At 39.3% G+C, this 23,602-nt stretch overlaps 1 protein-coding gene across 2 annotated transcripts in view; it reads right to left on the reverse strand.

Annotated features, from left to right (window-relative positions):
• Positions 1-23,602, reverse strand: part of TXK (TXK tyrosine kinase) — a 53,469-nt gene that overhangs the window by 29,220 nt on the left and 647 nt on the right. The window contains exons 2-5 of one of the 2 annotated variants that reach the window (XM_039845145.1): positions 8,580-8,634; positions 7,434-7,536; positions 6,528-6,733; positions 3,994-4,059 (exon numbers count right to left, since the gene is read on the reverse strand). In XM_039845145.1, coding sequence (XP_039701079.1) covers positions 3,994-4,059; positions 6,528-6,733; positions 7,434-7,536; positions 8,580-8,634 — 430 coding nt within the window. Of the gene's footprint in view, positions 1-3,993; positions 4,060-6,527; positions 6,734-7,433; positions 7,537-8,579; positions 9,032-23,602 lie in introns of those variants that run through there. The other variant, XM_039845146.1, reaches the window with a different exon arrangement.

Here is a 23,602-nt window from a genome sequence, read left to right on the forward strand (position 1 = left end):
TTAACCTGTAGTGAAGTTAGCAGTTTAGTAGAGTAAATGGAACAAACAATATATAACCCTCTCCGGCCTCATTTCTCCCCATTCTCCCCTCACTCACTAAGCGTTAGCCACTTGAGATTCTTTCCTTCCTCAAATTCACCAAGCCCTTTTCTGCCCCTGATCAGGACATTACCTCTGCATGAAACATGTCATTATAAGACTTTAGAATACCAGAAGTACATACAATCATCATAATTAAATATTATAATTTAAATATATAATTCGGTATGACAATACCTAGTCAGTAGACAATGTTGTACAGGAAAGAGAGAGAAAATGATAGGACAAAGGAGAGAGGGGAAAAAAATGGAAAAACTTTCATTTCAAAACAATATTTTTAAAAGGAGTTAATCTAATACTACCAGAATACTATTTTTATGCACAGTGGAAGGAAGAATGCATGTATAACCACGCACCGAGTCACAGTAAGTGGGCCAGATGGTGCTCCATGAAACTCATGCCTGACTTTGAATATGGAAATCTCTATTATGTGGGCTTCTCCTAACTTACGGTAGCACAAAGCTGCCACTAAATTAGAAGAGTCAGGATTCAAATGAAGATTGAAAAAAAAAAAATGCCCTCAAAATGAACATGAACCTTTAAAAAGGTGAACCATAGAGAATAAGGGATGATTATAGATGATTCTAGATAAAGTAATATGACTACTTCTCGCTGGTGGGAACAAGAGTAACTGTAATGTTCAACTGTGAATATCATTCAGTACTCTTAAATGAATGTTCATATTGGGGGAGAGAATTTCAAGATGAGTCTGAGACTTGCTGAAGAAAGAAGAAATTCTTTCAAAGTAACTGAGGCAGAATTAAAGACACAGGATACCAGTTTAAAGAGGCCCCCACTAGCTAAGTTGTGAAATATGGGTACTTAAAGGAGACTAATGATTATAGCTCACTAAAATATGTTGAATCTGTGAAAATTCAAGACTGCATAATGATACTTCAAACAGGGAAAAGTTAAAATAAATTGCATTTTTTTCTAAATGTTTTCACCTGCTATCACACCAGTGCTAATTTTGTTGCTTTGTATTTATTTTAACGATAAATAATATAAGTATATTATTTTTGTTTAAATATAAATTAAAAATCTATGTGTGTATGTCATTAGAATGACTTCAAAATAGTAACTGAAGAGCCAGATAGAAGTATATGTTGAATCCAGGATTCTTTAAAATAATGCAGAATTCCATCAGGCAGGAGTGAGATGGTATGAATGCAACTTAGGGAGGTTGGGGCATGGTATTTCATAAATTAAATTAGATAAAAAGAGTTTTTTTTTTTTTTTTAATAAGTAAGGCTACAATCCTTATACCTGGACAACCCTAATTATAAAACTAATACTGAAAGCTGTGGACACAGGACTAGGGTGGGACATCCATTGATGTATAAAAAAAGAATCCAACATATCCAGCTATGGTACAAACATCTCGTGTTTCTGTAAGCCTCAGGTCCCATGCCCCGGGCTTAAATTGCTGATCAATAAGCAACAGTATTGTGGTCTTGACTTTTCAATCTAGGAACCTTATTAGATCTGACAAGGTAAATCTGCTTCTCTTAGTAACTTTCTAACCTTGAAAAGATTAAGCATTTAATGTAGAGATAATGAGATAAATCAGATTCATATTTCGGTAAAGTTCAGAATAATCAATATATTTGATATTTAAAATATCTATAATTTTAATAGAATCTAGCATGTTAGGTCTTTGGCTCTAGTTTAAAATTTATAATTAATCCTAAACTTATTATTTCAAGTTTAATAAAATTTGAGTAATATTTAAAACATGTGTATGGTTAAGAGAACTGGATTTACCACATAAGTTTATTAGATTTCCAGGATCATGTAAAGATTTACAAAGGGCTATTACAATTGTAAATTTGCCCTGTCAGGCACGTGAAGTACTTAAGAAGAAAATTAATTCAGTTTATTAATGAAGTTAAATGTTTCAGAAAATCTAATTAACCGAGCTTGTAAACAGGACCGATTGTTTAAGGACATTTAGTATACTGAGATTGAATTAAAGTAATTGTTCATATTCCTTTTAGATTTATAAATAATGTCAAGATTTACAAGTTAAATAATTTTTACATTGTACTGTTGATAATTGGATATTAATTTAAAACCAAAGTACCCATGAATAGCTCTCTGTATAAACATTCCCCTGCCATGTCAGAAGTCCACACTCACATAGCATTCTTTCCCCCATCAGCAACCTGACTACCTCCTACCACCTTTAGGCCTCAAGTCACCGCCTCAGAAAGGTCTTCTCAACCTAATACCCTCGGCTAAATTATATTCCCTTCCCCATGTTTTCTCTGCGTCCCATACTGTTCCTTCAGAACACCGCAATTTAAAATTATATACTTATTTGTGAAATTGGGAGTTTAATGTTTATTTCTCCATGAAGCTGTAAGTGTCATGAAAACAGAGACTGCTTCTGTGTGCTCCATGTCCTATCTCCAGTGTCCAGAACAGCTACTCCAAGCCTAGCCTAAAAACGGGCAACAACGGGCAAAGTAATTATGAAAAGGAGGAAAGGAACATTGCTAGTTAGTGAGCGTCTACTCACTAACCACCAGATACTGGAAAATCCAAACTAAGGTTATGATAAGAGGGAAACATCTTATTTTTCTAATTTTTTTTAGTAGACTCTCAAATAAAACTTCCCTGACCTGGACTTCAAAGAGACCTGTTTGTGTTGGGCAGCTTCAACAGAGAATGGGGTTGAGCGGGCGGCCCCCGCCCACCGCCCACCGCCCACGCCCACATCATGCCTGAGTAACTGTAGACAGCTTTGGGAGTGGGTTCTGAGGAAGGCAGGTTCGGCCATCTAAGGGCTTTGTTTTACTGAGCGGAGACTGGAATCTTGGAGCAGAGCTAAAGGACTCAGGTCAGGAAAGGGGATGTGAGAGGCTGAACTAAGGAGGAGAGAAGAGAGATAAGGCCCTGTAATGGAGCTGAGAAAGAGTGACTTGGGGGAGAGAACAGAAATAGCTAATAGAAAAGTCAGGTAAAATTATGTAGAGATGTCTGTCCTGTGGTCATCTCCCTTCCAATGAAGTCTACATTATTCACCAATGCTTTTAGAATTGGATTTGTTTTAGGGGAGGGATATGCTGAGTCTGGCTTCCGGATGGGCTTAAATTAGTAGCAAAGCAGGCCAAGGGGGTCTCTCTGATTCAATTTATATTTGCAGCCTAGTTTTCAGAGAAGCACCTCACTTAATGCCTCAACTCACTTCACCTACTGCCACCTGCTGGAAGCGTATGCTAATTTTAAAACAAGTACCTAAGTCAGGGGGAGGGGACTCAAGGGCTCAAACTATAAACCCAAGTTTATAAAAGACGTGACTACTCGCAGCTCTGCCACTCTCTACCTATAAATTAATAGCTCAACCTTAATTTACGATCTGAAGAATGAGGGGCTAAAAAGGTTATTGCTAAAAATCTCCTCTGTCTTCCAAATCTATAATTATAACGAAAATAGATTTCTAAGCAGGACTCTAGTCAACATGCCAAAAGTTCTTGCAAACTACAGCACTAGCCTAGTTCTCCTCTTCAGCTATTCCTAAAACATTTTGAAACATAAGCCAAAATACAGTAATGTGTCTATATATTAAATCTAATTTATCATTCATTGAAATTTTTATGTCATTTAAAAAATAATTTTCCATTTAGGACAGTAAAACAAGTGCAAGACAAGTGTTTGGTTTCATGTTGTCACAGTTTTAAAAAAAAAACTGGCTATACAAACGAAACAAAAATAAGTGTAAGATAAAGAAGTTTCTGAATCAACCATTGAAAGACCTCTTAAACTAGAGGTGTCAAATGTGTTATTTTCTATTCCTTTTACAGACCAAAAACAGTTTCTGTGCTTATAAGCTGCCAAAATGTACCTGATTTTCATAGATTAACCATAGGGCATATTTTGGAGGAGACTTACTCATATATTTCTAAATTGGTTACTTTGTTTTCAGTCACGTAGTTGCTTGGGATTAAGCCTTCATTCCTACAACAAAAGACAAAGCAAAAATCAAATCAAAATGCTTGATGTTTTTGTGGCATTATCATGGCAATGATCCTTTTAAAACATCAAGAAAGTAGAGGGAATCAAATTCATTTCACCAATTAAGCTGTTAAAAGAAGAAATAAAGTTTTTCATTTCTACATTAAACTGAAATCTGTATAATAAATACTAAGATTCTGACTTACAATGTGAGTAGTTTAAGATGTTTTATGACACCTGAATCTTCTAAGAAAAGGCCTTTATATGACCACTGGGTTGAGCGACTACGTTGAGTACACAGCAGTTACAAAAACACTAGCTTAATTCTTTTAATTACTGCACAGTGTTTCACAGAGTAGATGTTCTAGTTTAGCCATGCCCCTATTACAGCAATACAGAAAAGAAACATTTGAACATGCCTTCTTGTGCACAAGCAGTATTTCTCTAAGACAGATACCAAGCAGGGAAATTGTTGGGTCACTGAATATGGGCATCATTTAGTAGATATAGCATATTGCCCTTCAAGGAAAATATACCAGTTTACACACCTATCGGTAAGGTAGAGATTTCTCTTTTCCTACACCTTCGCCAACATTTGAAATTACGGAAAGATCCCCAAGACATATTATTGAGAAATAAAGGCAAGTGGCAGAACAATGCATAAAATATGGTAAGATTTAGGTAAATTAAATCTGCAAACAGTCCCATATATTTCAATGTGTGTATGAAAGGGCATTGAAAATGATCTAGAGGGGCACTCACTAAATGAATAATGGTACTTTTGAGAAAGAGATTGGGTTTAGAGGTAGTGGTAAAGCAGAATTTTGGCATTATTTATATATTTGTAGATTATAAAAACCTATATTGTCATTAACTTTGAAGTTAAAAAATAATTGTGTGTGTGGTTTTTTTAGGTCTGAGTCATGCCAATAGATCACCTGCAGGGGTGGCTAATTACAATTATACAGTCCCGAACCTACTAATACCTCTTTTCCCACTGCAAAGTCTCCATCACATGTTGAGTCTAAGAACTGGTAAGAGAGCCAAATCATCAGGAAAACATAAAGAAAGAGGTATGTAATGTAGATACTTCTAATACTTAGATATTTACAATCTCCAAATCTTGACAAAGATCAGAAATCAATGCTAGCATTCTTTCCCAGGGAGCCCAGAATCTCCTCAGAATTCTTCTCTACTCAGGACTCTAGTCAGGCCTGAATAATTTCTTGCAATTGACACAATGAAGTCTGTTTGCAACCCAGGGTCTTTTTTCCTTTCCTGTTTAAGTCGGCACCTACTTCCAGAACCAGTCATTACAGAAATATGAAAATGAGTAAGATATTGTTTCTGTTCCTAGCTTAGAGCTTAAGAGGAAAAAAAAAGTCAAATTTCCAAAGAAAGTATAAATCAGAATAAGAACCTATATGTTTGGAATTATTATTCCCATTTTACAAATAAGGGATTGAAAATAGAACTACCATATGATCCAGCAATTCTACTTTTGAGTATTTATCTGAAAAAAAAAAAATGAAAACACTAACTCTAAGATCTATGCACCCCATGTTCATTGCAGCATTATTTACAATAGCCAAGAGATGAAAATGACCTAAGTATCTATCAATGAGTAAATAGATAAAGAAAATAGGGTACAAACATACAATGAAATATTATTCAGCCATAAAAGAGGATTAAATCTTGCCACTTGTGACAACATGAATGGAACTTGAGGGCATTATGCTAAGTGAAATAAGTGAGACAACGGAAAACAATATTATATGAGCTCACTTAAATGTTGGATCTGAAAAAAGTTAAAAAAAAAAAAAAAGCTTCTTGTCGAAGGAGAAGAGAGAACAGATAGTGATTGCCAGAGATGGGGGAGAGAAGAGGGCCAGACTGGGTGAAGGGAGTTAAAAGATATAAACTTCCAATTACAAAATAAATAAGTCATGGGGATGTAATGCACAGCATGGTGACTATAGTTAATAATGTTTCAAATATTGCATTTTTGAAAGTTGCTAAGAAACTCAATCTTAAAAATTCTCATCACAAGAAAAAAGTTTGGTAACTATGTATGGTGACTTATTGTGGTAATCATTTCTCAAATATTGAATCATTATGTTGTATACCTAAAACTAATAATATAATGTTATATGTCAATTCTACCTCAATTAAAAAAAAAGAAAAAAATGGAAATTCTGAGAGGATAAGTAACTTACCCAAAGGACACAAAAAAATAAGTGGCAGCATGGGGATGTGAAGCCAGGTGTATCTACTTCTGAGAGTCTGTCTGAAGTCTCAGTGCTAAAATGCCCTTTCATACAGATGGGGAGACATAGGGAAGAAGTTCAATTTCACGTAGAAGGAGGAGTTATAAACCTGGAGAAATGGAGCCACTAAACAGTCTTCTTTATGCCTCAGAAGTCTTTAGATGATAAAAGAAGAGGAGGAATTTGATAAGCCACCAGTCTTACCCCAAATGGTCTCTTGCCTTCCACCAGTGAGTATTATACTTCTCCAGTATCAGGTATTCCTCTGCTCTCTTTAATGCTAAATCACAGGGCTCTCTGGGCAGAAAATCATACAGTGCCTTGACTCGGATCTTCTCTTCAGCAACCTCAGAGGATGGGAGGGGAGGCAGCGGCTTGCGTTTTGATGGTTGCACACGGCCCCTGTTGGACTGTAAAAACCAATAAGGGAATAGTTGTACTATTGCTTTAGTAACCTGTACTAGTAAAAGAGAGGCATGCAGCAGGTTTGCCTGCTGCCTCACTTCTCCCGTCCAGCTGCACCGGAGCAGAAGCCAGGGTGGGATAAACGTAGGAAACGACCAACTATAAAACAACTTTCGGATCCAACAACACACTTATCATTTTGTACATTTTTCAAGATCACAAATTCTGTTGCTTGTGTTACATTGCATTTTGTTTTTCAGGTCACAAGTCTTAAATCTTGATTTTCTTCCCAATAGTTCCACTTTGTCTCAAGGATTTTTCTCTCTTGAAAAAAGAAAAGCAGCCCTCTTTCTAACATGCTATAAGCTTGTGTTTGGGTTTGCCATACTTTCTAAGAACACTATTTCTCCCAACACTGAAATGAAAGTTAATCCTGGCTTCAAAATGGCAACAGCCAGAATACTTTTTTTCCTTTTCACTGTCCGGTTTCAAGTTCTTCCAAAATAGAGCAGAGCAGGCTATGTTAATTGGTCCTTTTCACTTTTGCTTTCTTCTAGAACATTCATTCATTAAAAGTTTATGAAGCACTTATTATGTCCCAAGCACAATGCCAGGCTCTGGGCATGGCAGCAAACAGTACCTCATGGAGTGTAGACCCTAAAAATGCAAGCTTTCTCTGCCCTCCCTGCTAAAAATGTTACTTACTTGCTTCTTACTTGGCAGTTCACTGAACCATGGCCTGCGATGCTGAGTGTATTTTTCCGAAAGTTCTTCATCTTTGCTCAGGTTTATTTGCGTTCTCACTTGTCTGATATTGAAAAATAGGCATGTTACAAATGACTATTCGTATTCAAGTTATCTAAAAATTCAGTAGATTATCATAAAACTAGTAGAAAAATCCAGGTCTCTTTCCAAAGGCTTTTTTATTTATAAAAGTAACTCCATTTCCTTTGACAAGTTACTCTCTCAAAACCTAATTTTTCTTGGGAACTAGAGATGCTAAGAGTATATAGAGTTGTTATGAAATAAAATTAAGAAAACATACGTCACATGCCCTAACTGGTGCATATTAAGGACATAAAGTTATAATCGTGATGATGAAAAACTCTGTGTTAGGCACAGTGTGCATCACTTTGCATGCATTATCTCCTTTCATGATGTCTAGTGTGATAAGTAGACATGTTGCAGTGATGAAGAACATGAGTTTGAATCCCAACTCTACCATTTCATAGCATGGCTTTGGGTAAGCATTGTAACCTCTCTAAGCCTCAATTTCCTCATCCATAATAGGGGGATCGTAAAAAAAAAAAAAACAAAAAACACACATAGGTAGTTTTGAGAGTTACTTGAGCTAATAAACGCAAATCTCATAGCACATTCTGATATGTGGGACACTCTCATTAAATGTCAGCTGTTACTATTATCATGGCATCTTGGATTTTATTCTTATACAATCATTTGCTGGGCACCAAAGTGTAAGACACGCTGATGGTTTTGAGGAGATAATCAAATAAATAAGACAGAAATCTTGCCCTTAAAGGGTAAAAATTACAGAGTGGAATGCAGACATATAAATAGCATACATGAAATAAATAAATAGAGAACCAAGCCACATGCTTTGGGAGCACAATCCAAGGAGCAATTAAACCCAAGAGGATCAAGGAAGGATCACAGAAAACCTAACATTCGACCTATGGTTTTAAATGAATTGGCATTCGACAGGGAGAAAATGGGAGAAGGGGTTTCTAGGCAAAGGTAACAGAAGATACAAAGAGAAACAGAGACTCAATCGACAATAAAGAAACTTAATGAATTCATTTCCAAGAAGTTGCCCTAGGAAAATAAACTTACCGCTTCTGCACGGAACAACAACAGCAGCAACAGAAAATCGACTGGATGGTATTATCTGAAAAGCAGAGCATTCTCAGCTGTTAGAAAGCCATAGGTCCATGATATTGGATAGATGAAGCTGGTGATGCTATTCCAAAAGAGGAAATCCCCAAGGGCGAAAGTAATAGGAATTATTACAAAGCATACGCAAAGTCTTGACCATGACCTCCTTCTCTAGTGGAAGATGAAAACCTGTCGCTAAAGCAAAAGTATGTCACTGGCACCCCGATCAATGTGGTTTCCCTTCTCAGGCTCTTCTCCCCAGGTCTGGTTAATGCATTTCCTCCATCTGCAAATGATAAATGACCACTGTTCTCCTAGAAAACCTGTTAGCAAGCATTTCGAATTAAGGTCATTACATTTCTCTTGAAAATACATTTTAATATACATTGTATATATTTATATAAAATAACATAAATATATTTTACCCTTAATATGATGTATTATATAATATAGTATATTTTATACAAAGTATATTAATATATTTTATACTTTATATATAAAATATATATACAGTTTTTTGGCTCTTAAGTTTTCTATGGACTAAATTCAAATATAATCTGAATATTTAAAGAACTAGCTAGCGTAGTAAATCTGGGTCATGCTTACACTTTTATTGTCAAGCTTAACCTTTATTTAAGTTTAGATCATTTGCCTTTTTTTAAAACCATAAATAAATCTTGAATTTATAAAAAGGACATTTTATGTTCATAGAATTATGCTTTTCACAGTCAGCTCTTTCTCATATTCACACCTGAAAATGAAGTATTGTGAAGGAAGCACAGTGCATTAGACATGAGCATTAGCGTTGAGGTTAGACAGATCCGGGTTTGAATCCTAGCTGTGGGGCTGACTATATCTAGAATAAGTTCCTTTACGTCTCTCTTTGTTTTCCTATGTGTAAAAACAAGATAATCACAGACTCATAGATACAGAGAACAAACTGCCAGTTGGGGACTGGGTGAAAAGGTGAAGGGATTAAGAAGTACAAACTGGTACAAATCGGCACAAATTGGTAGTTACAAAATAGTCACGGGGATGTGAAGTACAGCATAGGGAATACAGTCAATAATATTGTAATAACGGTGTATAGTGCTAGGTGGATACTAGACTAATCAAAGAGATCACTTTGTAAATTATATGTGTCTAACCACTATGCTATACGCCTGAACTAATATAAAATAATATCGAATGTCAACTCTAATTGAAAAATAAAAATAAAAAGACAACCATACCTACCCAGTTTGAGAAGCCTTATAGGGCAGAGGCTAATCTCTAACTTTGCACATTTGTGCAGGTTACTTAACTGTTCTGCACTTAAGTTTCCTTATGTGTAAAATGGGAATAATAGGATACTTAGCATGTAAGGCTACTGTGAGGATTAATTAAATTAATACATGTAAAGTATTAGAACAATATCAGGTATACAGTAAGAGGGTAATCAAGAAGACCTATTATTATTACAGCGGTGTTGAGAAGATTAAATTAGATTTCATCTCTAAAGCCCTGGAACATAGGAGTGCAAACAGAAGACACCCAGTACAGTTCACCCCTCAACATGAAAGTCCTCTTTGTCCTCACTGTGAAGAACGAAATTGATTCCTTCCCAGTAATCGGATACTCACTCTAGCTTCACTGACCCCTTCCTTCCTTCCTTCCTTCCTTCCTTCCTTCCTTCCTTCCTTCCTTCCCTTCCTTCCTTCCTTCCTTCCTTCCTTCCTTTCAACAACAACAACAACTCTCTCTCTCTCTCTCTCTCTCTCTCTGCTTTTCTTTCTTGCTTTCTTTTTATTTAAGTATAGTTGGTATACAATACTGTATTAGTTATATTAGTTTCAGGCAGACAATAGAGTGATTTGACATTTTTATACCTTATAATATGATCACCCCACTAATTCTAGTAATCATCTGTCACCATGTAAACTTATCCCAATATTATTGACTATATTCCCCTTCACCTTTTTCATCTATTCCTCCACCCTCCACCCCTCTGGCAACTATGTCTTTGATCTCTGTTTCTGAGTTTTTGTTTTGTTTTGTTTTGTTTTGTTTGTTCGGTTGTTTTGCTACCCCTTTCTGTGCCTGCCAATTCAGTGACACAAGGAATCCCAAAATGAACAGAGAACAGTCTCAAACGTCAATACTCCCTAAGAAAAGGATTCTTTTCTTGGGTGCTGGAATCTCTAAACCAACCAAACCCAGGGGCGCAGGGAAGGAGAACAATATTCCAGTGTGTTATTGGATGAGGTAGTGTGAGGCGCCACTCCAACCTTTACTCTTTAGTTCCCAGACTCACACATCCCGACTACATATTTGCTGCTGGTTTAAGACATTTATTGCATCTTATTGGACACTGCTCTAACTTTGCAAGATATTGTCTCCCAGATGCCATAGTAATTGAGGCTTTCGCAGGCCATTGCTCTGTCCTATCAAGCCAGCTGCTTCTGAATATGGGACAAGAGTACTTGTAAGAGTACTCAGAGAACCATTGAGTAAGCACCAACGAAACTGAGAAAGTTGAAATGACTCTATAGAATAGATCATCTCGTAGACCTCTGGTTATATCTTTGCATTTTGTCCCTATCACAAGAGTTTCAACCACATTCTTCTCTCCCAGGTCTCCTTGGCACCAATCTCCTAATCTTGTTCTTTCAGTGTTTCCCAACCAGCAGGCTGACTTTTTTTGCCACCGCCCATGAGTCAGTGTAGAGTGATGCTTCAGACAATCCAGCCCTAACGAAGTGAACAAACTGACGAATTTAAAGTTCTGGGAAAATTTTATTTCAGCACTATCTTTCAAGCTACCTCTGAATGGAGTTGTAGCACAATGGCTGTTTGTTTATTTCCCATGCGCTCAGGACGCAGATCTACCTGTAAATCAGGCCTGATGGGGAACTCCCTAGAGGCCTCTGTTGTGAGTTGAAGAAGCAGAAAGAACAAGTACTATGAGAATATAAGTCACCTGCTCATGAAGCTTTCTTGAGCCTTCTGGAACTACTGAGGCCCACTTTCATATATACCAGTTCCATATTATGATTGATGACTGCTCTGTGTGCCCAGTTTTATGGTTCAGTGAATCAGATAACCACTCAGCTCATGAAAGGCAATTTGAATCACATAAATATTTTGTGATTCATGATCAGCATTCAGTCTTCACCAGTAGCAAGCCAGGAGCTACTTTTCAAATGGGAAGTAGGCAGGGTCAAGACATTACTCCGAACTCCCAGGGGTTTGTGCTGTGATTCTCATACTGAGACTTTTGAGATGCTCCATACAATCAACATTGTATCTTTCATCCCACTGATAATTCAAACAATTGATAATTGAGTTATTTCTCCCAGCAATAAGGTTATCCCTGGATCTCTAACTATATGACCAGATGAATCCCAGATTCAATTTTGACTCTATTTCCTAGAACTACTTGTGATACTAATGACTGTATCAGTCAGGGTTGCAATATTAAACACGACGTACTTAAATTAGAATAATTGTTTAAAATTTTATCTACAAAGGGACTAATTACAAAAGCGTGGATGCGGTAAGGAAACTGTAAGGGCTGTACAGGAACCTGGGTTCAGCAGTAGTGGAACTGTCATCACCCCTAAGTACACAAGGACCAGGAAAGGGAGAGTTGAGTGGGGCAGAAACTACTCTGATAGGAGCAATAACCTGCTGTTGAGGGACAGGGCCAGCTTGAGGCAACCTCACCACAGCTTCCTCCCAGGGCTCCCCTGGGTGTAATCCAACCAGAAGCCCGAAGCTTGGAAGCATGTTGAACCAACCCCTGCAGATTACTTTTCCAGGATAGAGTGCAGCGTTGGAGTCAGTGAGCCATCATGGAGGCTGGCTACCGCATTTCATCCCTATAGCTCACCCCTCCAGAGTAGAAAAGGGTGAATAAGAATAAAGATAGCCAGCATGGTAATTAATATATATTAGTTCCCTTTCCTTTCACAAAGTTGACCTTCTGAACCTAGATTCATGTATCGGTTACTAGCTTTCTTCTGATTTGGGCATTAACATTACTCAGTCTTTGGGCGACATACTGGTGGTCCAGTGTAAATGTCTCATTTTCACCCTAAAGATAGTACTAGTACAAGCCAGGGAAAGACTCATCTTTGTTCCCACTACTGTTTCACCAATCACCCCTGATTTAACAACTTTTTCCCTTTGCCTATACCCAGAAACCACTCATTTCCAAGGACCATCTCAAGGTTGATTTCTGGAGACTAAAATAAATTGCTAAGTCTCAAAAATACGCATTACATTGTATATTTGGATTTCAACTGCTTCTGTCAATTTTCATCTGGTGCTGTGTGCATGAGCAAATTGCCAAAAATACTCCTTAGGAAGAAGGTACATCAGCACTCGAGGGCTTTAGCTACTTTGGCAGGAATGGGTTTAATCTACATTCACACCAATTTATTCCAGTGTCGTTTTAGAGTTCCTTAGAGATCTGTATCTATCCAGTCCGGGGGATGCAGAATCAAATGTAGGCTACACGAATGAGTGAAGCAGCTCAGAGTATTGCGTAGACTGTGGTAAAATTCTGCGCCAAAGCCCCAGGCAGAGGTTTTCAAATTTGAAATTTCTAAAATTCTCGCTCCCTCACCCACATCACCATTTTTTTCTCTCTCGATTGGATCATTGCCATCAGCATACAAATATGCTTTTACTTCCCCCATTCAAAACAAAACAAATCACTCTTGACCTTATTTGCTCCATCGGCTTCCCTCCCCATTTACAGTAAACTCTAGAGTAGTCTTTACTTGCTCTCTCCAATTCTTCCCTTCCCATTTTCTCTTAACCCATTCCAGTCAAGTTTTTGTCCCTACCGCTTCCCCAAAACTGCTCTTATGAGAGTCACCAGTGACCTCCACACCACTATATCCAACGGTCAGTTCTAAATCCTCAACTTACTTGACCTCTCAGCAGCATCTGACACTATAACCTCTTGGTTCTCCTTCTTCTCAGTCTCCTTTGCTTCTTTCTCCTCTTCCTCCCTAACATCTTACACCATGTCCAAGGTTAGACTGCCTCAAAGCTTTTGATCTTTTTCTCTTATCTCTCTCTCATTTACTCCCTTGATCATTTCATTCCTTCCTGTGGATTAAAAACCATCTATCTGCTGATGACACGTAAATATACATGTCTAATCCAGTTCTAAAAAACTCTAGGCTTGCATACCCAACTGCATTCTCAAATTTTCTCCTTGGATGTCTAGCAGACACCTCAAATTAATATGAAGGAATCTGAACTCTTCCTTCCTCCCCAGACTTGCTCTGCCCATCCTCTTCCATTTTGTCAATAGCAAATCCACGTTTCCAGCTGCTCAGGCCGACTTTGGTGTCACCTTTGACTCCTGTCTCTCGCACTGCAATCCAATGTCAGGAAAGCATGCTGACTCTGCCTTAAAAATACATCCAAGTGTTTCAGTTTGGGATAATGAAAAAGTTCTGGAGATGGATAGTGGTGACGGTTGTACAACATGTGAATATACTTAATACCACTGGAAATTTTTAAGTTTTCATTCTTGTTTTATTTATGTATTCATTTTTGTTTCATTTTTGTTTTATTTCACCCCTGTTCAAAACACACTACACACACACACACACACACACACACACACACACACACACAATCTTACTGCTTTTCCCCACCCTTCTATGATTCCCAGGGTCTAAACCACCATCATTTCATCTGGATTATGCAAGCAGCCTCCTAACTTCTTCCTGTTTCTACTCTTAATCACCTATGGTTTATTTTCAACCTAAAATAAACCATGTGGCCAGAGCGATTAATCTAAAACCTTCGTAGGATTGTGTTACTCCTTATCTAAAAACCTCATGATGGCTCCCCATTCACTGAGAATTACAGCCAAATTTCTCACACTAGCCTATAAAACCCTTCATTATCTAGACTCCTGTTGCCTCTCATTGTCTCTGCAATGTGCTTTTGCTCATTTTGCCCAGCCACACGGCCCTAGTTGCTGCTTTGGGAGCACACCGGGCCACTCTCACCATAGGCTCTTTGCTTTTGTTTTGCCCAGACTACTCTTCCCCCATGTACCAACCTTCACTCTCCTCACATCTGCTAAAATCTCACCTTCTCGAGTACCCGGGCTGATTCCCATTGCCATCTGCACTCCCTAACTGTGGGATTACCTACTCTGCCCTCCTTGTTCTTTTCTTTTTTTAAGTGGAATTTTATTTCTGCATTAATTCCTTTAATTCTCACAACAACCCTATGAAGTAGGTACCACTTTAGAGATGATGAATTTGAACCAGAAAAAAGATCTCCTGTGCTGAGAGTCAAAGGGCTTATAAGTAGAGAGCCAGGATTGAAACCCAGGTGCCTCGACTCCAGAGTCTCTGCTCAGTGTTTGCTCAGTGACTAAATGAACTGACCAAATTCCCTGCTTCTAATCCTCACCTCTAACTCTCTCTCCTTCAATCCATCTATATACTCGTTTCCCTAAAAGTCTGTCTCAGCCAACTGCTCTACAAGTTCAGCATCTAAAACAACTCTCAACTGCATATGGCATCAAGATTATATTCTCCTCTTATTTTCAAGGCCTTCATAATATGACCAACCCTACCCTGGCTCTTAGTGCTCACCAATTCTTATCGTACCAGCTTCTCCCACTTGTTTTATTCTCATAGACACCTTCCCCGCCTCCGGCCTGAAAAAAGCTTCCATTGCAATCCACTCCCAATTTATCTTCCTTTGGGCTCCCAGAGTGCATGAGTCCTGCCCAGTGTCTCTTAATTAGGTACTACCTTAGATGGTCATTAATATTTCTTTGTGTAGGCTTCAGCTCTCACAGGGCTTTCTCAATTACACCACTACTGGGATTTTAAATTGGATAATTCTTTGTTGTGGGGACTGTTCTGTGTATTGTAGGATATTTAGCAGCATCCCAGGCCTCAATGTACTAGATGCCAGCAGCAACACCTCCCCGTCTCTCTGACACCTATCTCTTCCTCCAAATTGTGAAAACCAAAATGTTTCCAGGAATTGTCAAATGTCCCTAGGGGCAAAATCACCCCCAGGTAAGAAGCACTGAGCTCGACTGTAAGCTCTCTCATTCCAGGGACTGCATCTTATACATTTTTGTCTTTTTCATAGCATCCAACATCAGTGCCTGGTACATAGCAAGAACTTAATAAATAATAAGGCTTCACCAATATCTACACCATCAGATTACACCTGGGCTCTACTTCTCAGTAACTCATTTCACCACATGAGATCTCACAGCTCGATGCTGGCCACAGAGAAAGCTACACTGACCATGATCTTTTGTGGTCAACTGTTTCACTACGTGGAGCAGCAAAGTTGAAGAAAACTGAGCTTCTAGAGCTCTAGCTGGCACTTTCAGTAGGTCTTAAGTCTAACTTCTTGTTCCAGATATAGTAAAAAGAAAGAAAAAGTTTATTCAAAATCAAGCATCAAACCATGAGATGCTAAATGAAATGGCTGAAACATCTTTGGTGTTCAAATGATTTTGTTTGTTTGTTTGTTTGTTTGTTGTTATGGGATCAAGCAGGCCTTCATGTTAGACCAACCTGAAGTCAAATCAGGGCTCCATTTTCTTGTAGCAACAATGTGATTCTGGGCAATTACTCTGGAGCTTCATCTGGAAAACGTAGGAAATAAAACCTATCTTCCACGAAAGGCAGTTCCCCACTCCTACCAATGTAGCCCTTACCATATGCAGGCGCTATACTAAGATCTTGCTATACTATACTAACTTACTCCCTACACGGTGAAATAGGTCCTGTTATTATCTCCATTTTACAGATAAAGAAACTGAGTAACAGAGCGGTTCAGTAATTTGTCCTGAGGAGCAACAGAGTTTGCCACCCAGAATATCCCTGTTTGGGATATTGTTTTAAGCCGGTTATCTTTTTTTTTTTTTAATTTTATTAGTTTCAAGTATACAGTACATAGGTTAGACATTTATATAGTTTATAAAACAGCCCCCCTAATTATTCTTTCTCTCCTCTGGTTTTCCACCTAGCCAATACATTAATGCTAACTACATTCCCTCTGCTGTGCTCCCCATCCCGTGACCATCTCTCAACTACTAATTTGTACTTCATTAACCCTTCACCCCATTCTCCCAGTACCCCAACCTCCTTCCCATCTGGCCATCACCAGATTGTCCTCTATATTTATGATATTTTTAAGAAAATGAAAGACGGTGAAAACCCCTTCAAACTTCCCCATAACTGCCTAAAAGAATTTAGGTAGAGGGCCTGCTCTAGGAAGGAGGCTATTGTTGTACATAACTATAGTTTAACATAAACTAGTACAAGATACACAGGGAGGAACCTAGCAAGGCTTGTTTGATCAAAGTCCTTTCTGTGTGCCATTGTTAAAGATGGCTGAGCAAGCATTTGTTTACCAAACATTTGCTTTTCCATCTCCAAGTAAACAGCCTTCCTCCGCTTTGAAGTCTCAAACCACAACGTGCCCCTCCCCCACCTTTCTCCTTAGCTCAAGAGGACGTATAAGCCTTAACTACCTGATTTGTCCTAGGGCCCCATATTCTTATGGAACCCCTGTATGTACATAAGTAAATTTGGTTATTTTCTCCTGTCAATCTGTCTCATGTCAATTCAATTATTAGAACAGCCAAAAGAAATAAGAGGGAAAAGGGGAAATTTTCACCTCCCACACAGTCCAAAGCCACAGAACTAAAAGGCAACTGGGTCCTAATTCAAGCCCAAAAAGTTTAGGTCAGACTTCGTGAGCATAACCATGAAACCGTCCTTGTGGGTAAGAAGATTAAATAAGATAGTTGAGCAAAGTGCCTAGAACATAGCAGTTACTCACTTAATTTTCAAACTTTCCTTTACCCATTTCCCTAGAATTCATTCAGCAAGTATTTTGGGGGTACTCTCAGGATATATTTAAGGTAAACAGATAGAAGCAGATGTGGTTCTCCCTCTGAAGACAAAACAGGGGAAGGCCTAGTAAGCCAAAGCCGATCCTGAGCCCCCAGCTCCTCTGTTCCGAGCCCATTCTCTGCTCTTAGCTTAAAGGCAAATGTTCCCTTCTTTCAGGACTCTAATGGGTTCTCTCTCCCCCCACTATCAAAGCAGCTCTCAGGAGAGGATCTGAAACTTATTCTTGGTAAGGTGTGAATGATGTGATAGTAAATATGTTGTACTATAGTGTTTCTTTTAAAGGCATCTTCATGTTTATAAGCATAACACCTTGTATTAGAGTGAACAGAAAGAGATTTATTTTAAGGAATGGGTCACATGATTGTGAGCACTGACATGTCCAAAATGTGATGACATGGGCTGGTATGCTGGAGGTTCAGGGAAAAACTGCAGTTCAAGTCCAAAAGCAATTCCTTCTTGCTCAGGGGAGGTCAGTCTTTGTTCTGTTAAGGCCTTCAACTGATTGGATGAGGCCCACCACATTACAGAGGGTGATCTGATTTACTCAAATGCCACCTATGTAAATGTGAATCTCATCCCAAAATAACCTTCATAGAAACATCCAGAATAACGTTTGACCAACTATCTGAGCATCGTGGCCCAGTCAAGTTGAACCATGAAATTAACTATCCTAATACCTTAAGTTGAAATACATAGAACTTTCTAAGAGAATTGCTGGTATCATTTAGCAGGCAGAATTGATATCTGAGGACTAGGAAAAGCCCTTCTCCTACCCACTGAACTCACATACGTGACTACACACCAGCAGAGTGGGTTGTAAACCCAACGGCAGTCCTTCGCTTACCTTTGCTCTCTCCTGCAGCCTGGAATTTAGAAGGAAGCCTTTTTAAAAATACTTATTTTTCCTCATTCAATAGCAAAGACAATTGTCATCAAAGGAAAGTACACACCTACACTGTCACTGCTTTAATTATAAGGTTTTTGTTTTCTCTCCCCTGAAGACCAAGAAAGAGAAGCTGTGAGCAGGAAGGCCAACCTCTGACTTGTTTCCGGTTGCCTCCCTTCTGCCCAGCACAGTTACCAGCACACAGTTGCTGGCCAATAAATAATTGTTGAGTGAGTGAAAAACAAACTATGAAAGCCGAACAGCTCTCTGGTGTTCCCTTGTTTGGCATGACTTTCCAAGACACTAGGCATCTTTATTTATAGATTGAAGGATTAACTCATTCAAAAGCAGATATCAATGATTATTAGGTTTATGATCATTTTTAATTTACAGAATCACAGGTCTTCTAGGTGAGTGAATAAATGGAGGTCACTTCCATATGCATACTGTGACTACAGAAACCATTCTTTGAATTGTTTTGCTGATTAACCTGCAGAGAGAAAGCTCTTTTTGTGCCTTCGGAAAATTCCCAATTTAGGCAGAAACTCGAGCATATCAAGGGCCTTTGCCAGGGAGACTAAAATGCCCCAGAGATGGGCAATGACTCTTTGCCTACTGGCAGGATATCTTCAGGACTGAGGGTTACCACGAGACAGAGCCCGCACTTCCTCTCCCTGGCTTACATCTGCTCTGCTCCTTTCCTCTGCTTTTTATTCCCCAGCAAATATCTTTAATTATATATCATGTACCAGCAAATCAGGAAAAAAGTATCACATCCGGACATAATCTCTGTGACCTTTTAAAACTGGCACGTCTCTCGTGGCTTAGGCAGTCGGGCCTTTCATTTTGTTTGGTATTCGTGTTCTTTTCTGGGAAGGCTTGCTGCAGTTCTCATCTGTGCCAGGGTCCTATTAGCATTCCTTCCACCTCCAGCTGCATGTGGGCGGCTACAACAGGGCTGTTTGGGACCGGTTTCTACCTGGGGGCCCTGGAAGGGTGCGAATGTGAGAAGCACCAGTTCCCAGACAGCTCCCAAGTTCCCCTTAAGCACAACAAATAAACATTCGATAAAAAGCTGTTGGGCCACTGCTGTCTGGGAAGCAAAGCTGGAGGCGTTCCTTCCGTTTCTAATGTTTTGAGGTTTACATCAGTGTAACCTCATGTTATACCCTGGCATTTCCGATGTCAGAGTTTCATTTTGAATCAGTGGTTCAAGTTAAATTCACCCCTGCTGAATTTGATCATAATAACAGGCAGATGGCTAGTGATTTTTTTTTGAAAACATGAATAACTGGCTCCATTTCAAGAGGGGCCTTGAACCAAAGACCAGGCTAGTTGCCCCTGCACGTGCTCCAGGTTGTAGTTTTAAGGCAAGGAATTCTGGTGCCAGATGCACTTGCAGCTGAAGGGCTTGGAGAGTGGGAAAACCTTGAAAATTTATGGCTTTGGAAAAATGGCTCTGGGTGATTAGAGCTGAGCCTCTAAGTTCGCTGCAAGTTATATCTTTTTTGTTTGTTTGTTTGTTTTCCGGAAATTTACAGAAAGGTCAAACTTCCTCATTACTGTCATAAATTCTCACCACTAGATCTATTTCTTAAGGGCTGTTTGCAGATAGACACATTTTAGTTGACTTAACCTATATTATCTGGGAGGTGTGATGCATAGCTAGCTTTCTTTAGCGTGGATTTCTATCTCTGACCAGGCATCAGAATAGACTTTCCAGATGCCCAACCGAGAATTCACACTAATGAGAGGGAAAGGAAGAAGGAAGGAGAGAAAGAGGGAAATACACTGAGTTTTTCATAAAAATGTTTTTTTTAATTTAGAAAGATATTCTTTATTCTGAGTTGACACTCTATATATTTAAGGTGTTACCCTTGTTTCGTGAGTGTGCCTTTCCTTTGATATTAAAAGGACATTCCTTTGAACAGGAATGCTAAAAGAGCACTCCTGTGTTTCTTTTTGATATTAAACGGTCCATTCTTACTTCGTCAATAGATTCAAAAATATTAACATCTCTGGTAAATGATAGTTACCAGAGATGTTAATATTTTTGAATCTATAGACTAAGTTAATAATCTTGTTAGATCCTAAACTTATTTTTTTTTTACATTATCCTTTCCTGGGAAAACTTAAAGAGGAATTAGGGGATTCACTGCGTACTAACGGAAAACAGGTACCTAGCTCATGGGACAGTAAACTGGGAAGCCAGCTGGGACACTGGGCACCAGGGGAGTAAAGGGTGCTGAAGGGAAAGCAGAGTCTCCCTGAAGACTGCTCGTCTGTTCACAGCTTCTTCAGTCAGGGACGCCCACCCCACCCACCAAGGCACCTAACATTCCTGCACGCTGAAGCCCTCTTTGCTCTATGCAGAAGTCTTTCTTTCTTTCCGTTAATGAGCTGATGCGAGCTGGACTACTGTCATCTTGCACCAAGCCCTCCCCACCCCCAGGTCCCAGAGCAGTATTTCCTAGAAGACTGCTGTCTGTGAACTTAAAGTTCATGACACGCTTACAGAAATACAGCCAAGGTAGCTGGCCAGCTTGTGCTGTGAAGCAGAGCTCGGCCATAAGACCTGCTGGCGTGGCTGGCAGTGTGCTGGAAGCCGTGCTCACTGACCGTTGGTGGGCGGGAGAAGGACAGACGAACTGGCCAGGAGGGCTTCTCTGAGGAACAACGGGGGAATCTGCAGGTCAGCACACAAGAAGGCACGAAAACCTCGTAACGGTTACAAACGGTGGCCACATTTGTCATAACTATTACAGACTTTAGCAGTCGCAGGGAGGTAAAAGTGAAATGATTTACAAATAAAAGATACATATACTCATGTCCATACTAACGTTGAGAAATTCTGTTTTTGAGAAAAGGACCAACTCCAGCCTGAGTCAAAGTGGTGGTAAAAGTGGCCACGTTTGTTTTTGGTTCATGACTCTACCTCCTTTAGTCAATGAATTATCTATTGGAAACAAGTTATCTTCAAACTTAGAGACATAAAACAACTATCATCCCACAGTTTCTGTGGGTCAAAAACCCAGGTACAGCTTGGCTGGGTGACTCTGGCCCAAGGTAAAGAAGTTCGTGAAACGCATGCAATTGTAATCAGGCTGAGCTGGACTGAGCTGGAGAACCCACTTCCAAGTTCACTCACATGGCTGTCGTCTGGCCCTGGCACCTTGGTTTCTCCTGATGGGGATTTTCCGTGGGCTGCCTGGGAACGCTCGCAGCACGGCGGCTGGTTATCCAAGAGACAGGGAGCCCCAGAGCTCTGAGACAGAAGCCGCGGTCTTTCTGCAACGTATTCTCAGCAGTAACACTCCATCGCTTTGACCGTGTTCTCTTCATGAGAAGTGTGTTACTAGGTCCGATTCAAACTCAAGCAGAGGGACTGCATAGGGTATGCATACCAGGAGGTGGCTGTCACAGGGGCCATCTTAGAGACCGCCTATACGGCTCCCCTCTTTGTCTTCATATTAATAGTAATAGTAGTAATAGAAGATATTAATTTAGCAAGGTTGGTGTGGGAATTGAATACAATAAGGAGAGGGCTTTGAAAACAGGCCTTAGAAAGACAGTGTGATTATGGGGTCACCTGCAGATCGAATTATGAAGACGAGCCCTGAAACCTGTGTTTTAACAGTATCTCAGTCATGCTTTAGGCACGCTAAGACTTAAGGACCACTTGTATAAATTATATTTTTCCTTTTACTTTACAGATTGGAAAAGAAAGGCAGAGAAATTAGCTGAAAATGAGGTGGATGGGAGGTGAAAGATGAGCTTTTGGAACCCCAGCTCTTTTCCCTGGGCCCTATCCTCTAAATAACTCTCTCAAGCTGGGTCTGTTCCCAGGGCAACTGTTAGTTGGTAGAAATGCTGGCAATACAAATTGCATTTCACAATTTGAAACTCGTCGAAGCAGTGCCCCATCGTTCAGTGTGATCAGTCACCTTCCACCATTCTCTCCTCCTGTGCTCCGCCCTATGTCAGCTTTTACAACAACAAATATATTTGGCAAATGACTTCGGCCCGGCAAACACATGCAAACATTTTTTTGATGAGCAGTAACACACCTTGAGGCATGTCTTGGCTTTCTCTTGTCAACAGTAAACACTCATTGTTTTATCCCCCGCCCCCAAAAAATAAAAATGGAGCCATGTCCAGGTGAAGTTTAAGTCAGGAGAAAACAGGCAATCTTACCGTCAAATCAAATTATCGGAAGTTGGAAAGGACAGTGAGAGCTCATCAAATCCACGTCCTTCCAGGACAGATAGAATGATCCTCAAAATATCCCAGCTAATAAGCAAGTCTCTTATTTTATCCCTTGTGCAATCTAGTTCTTGTCTCAACCCTCAACATTATTTATTTTATATATAACTTTCCTATTATAATTTCCTCTTATAATTTACAGCCCTTCCTCTAGTTCTGACCTCAGGAGAAGTGAAAAACAGATGCTCACACAGCTTTCAATAAAAAGGTTATTATTAAGTCACTGCTGTTCACTGTTCTGCTGTTGGGAGAGGTGGAGACACAGGTTGTTGCTTCTTAGCTCCTGCTTTGCTCTGCTTGGCCTGCATTTCTGATAACAGGCAGCTCCATTTTTATCTATGAGTATATGAAGACCATAACTCATATTTAGGTCAGCACAACTAGAATAGCCTCGTTTATTTTTTATAAATTCTACCAACAAGTGTTGGGTCCTATGAGGTGATCTGGCTTAAACAGATGACATTTTAAAATTGCAATCAGTTTTTTCTAGCGCCACTCAAAAATCAGAAATGTAAAAACTTTGTTAGCTGGCCTTTGATTTCTTTAATCTGATGTGACTGAGTTTTGTTAAAGCTTGGTTTCTTCATCATCCAGAATTAAAATCAAAGACTATTTTTCTTCCTTATTTTTAATTATTTGCATTATAAGGCCCTCTGAGTCACAGAGCTAAATCAATAAGCATTTCTAAAAATTTTACATGAGACTAAATAGTCTTCAGTCTGAATAAGCCCATGAAGAACATGTTTTTATCTATTGTTTCTTTATGATATCTTGTTGGGAGGTGATCAAAAAGAGAGTTGATTTCATAGATGGGAACCTGATATAAAGTTGTCGAGTCTACAGCCATGCCACCCTAAATGTGCCTAATCTCGGAAGCTAAGCAGGGTCGGGCCTGGTTAGTACTTGGATGGGAGACCACCTAG

The sequence above is a fragment of the Pteropus medius genome, unplaced genomic scaffold, assembly GCF_902729225.1.
Source record: "Pteropus medius unplaced genomic scaffold, Ma_sr-lr_union100, whole genome shotgun sequence".
Classification (NCBI taxonomy): domain Eukaryota; kingdom Metazoa; phylum Chordata; class Mammalia; order Chiroptera; family Pteropodidae; genus Pteropus; species Pteropus medius.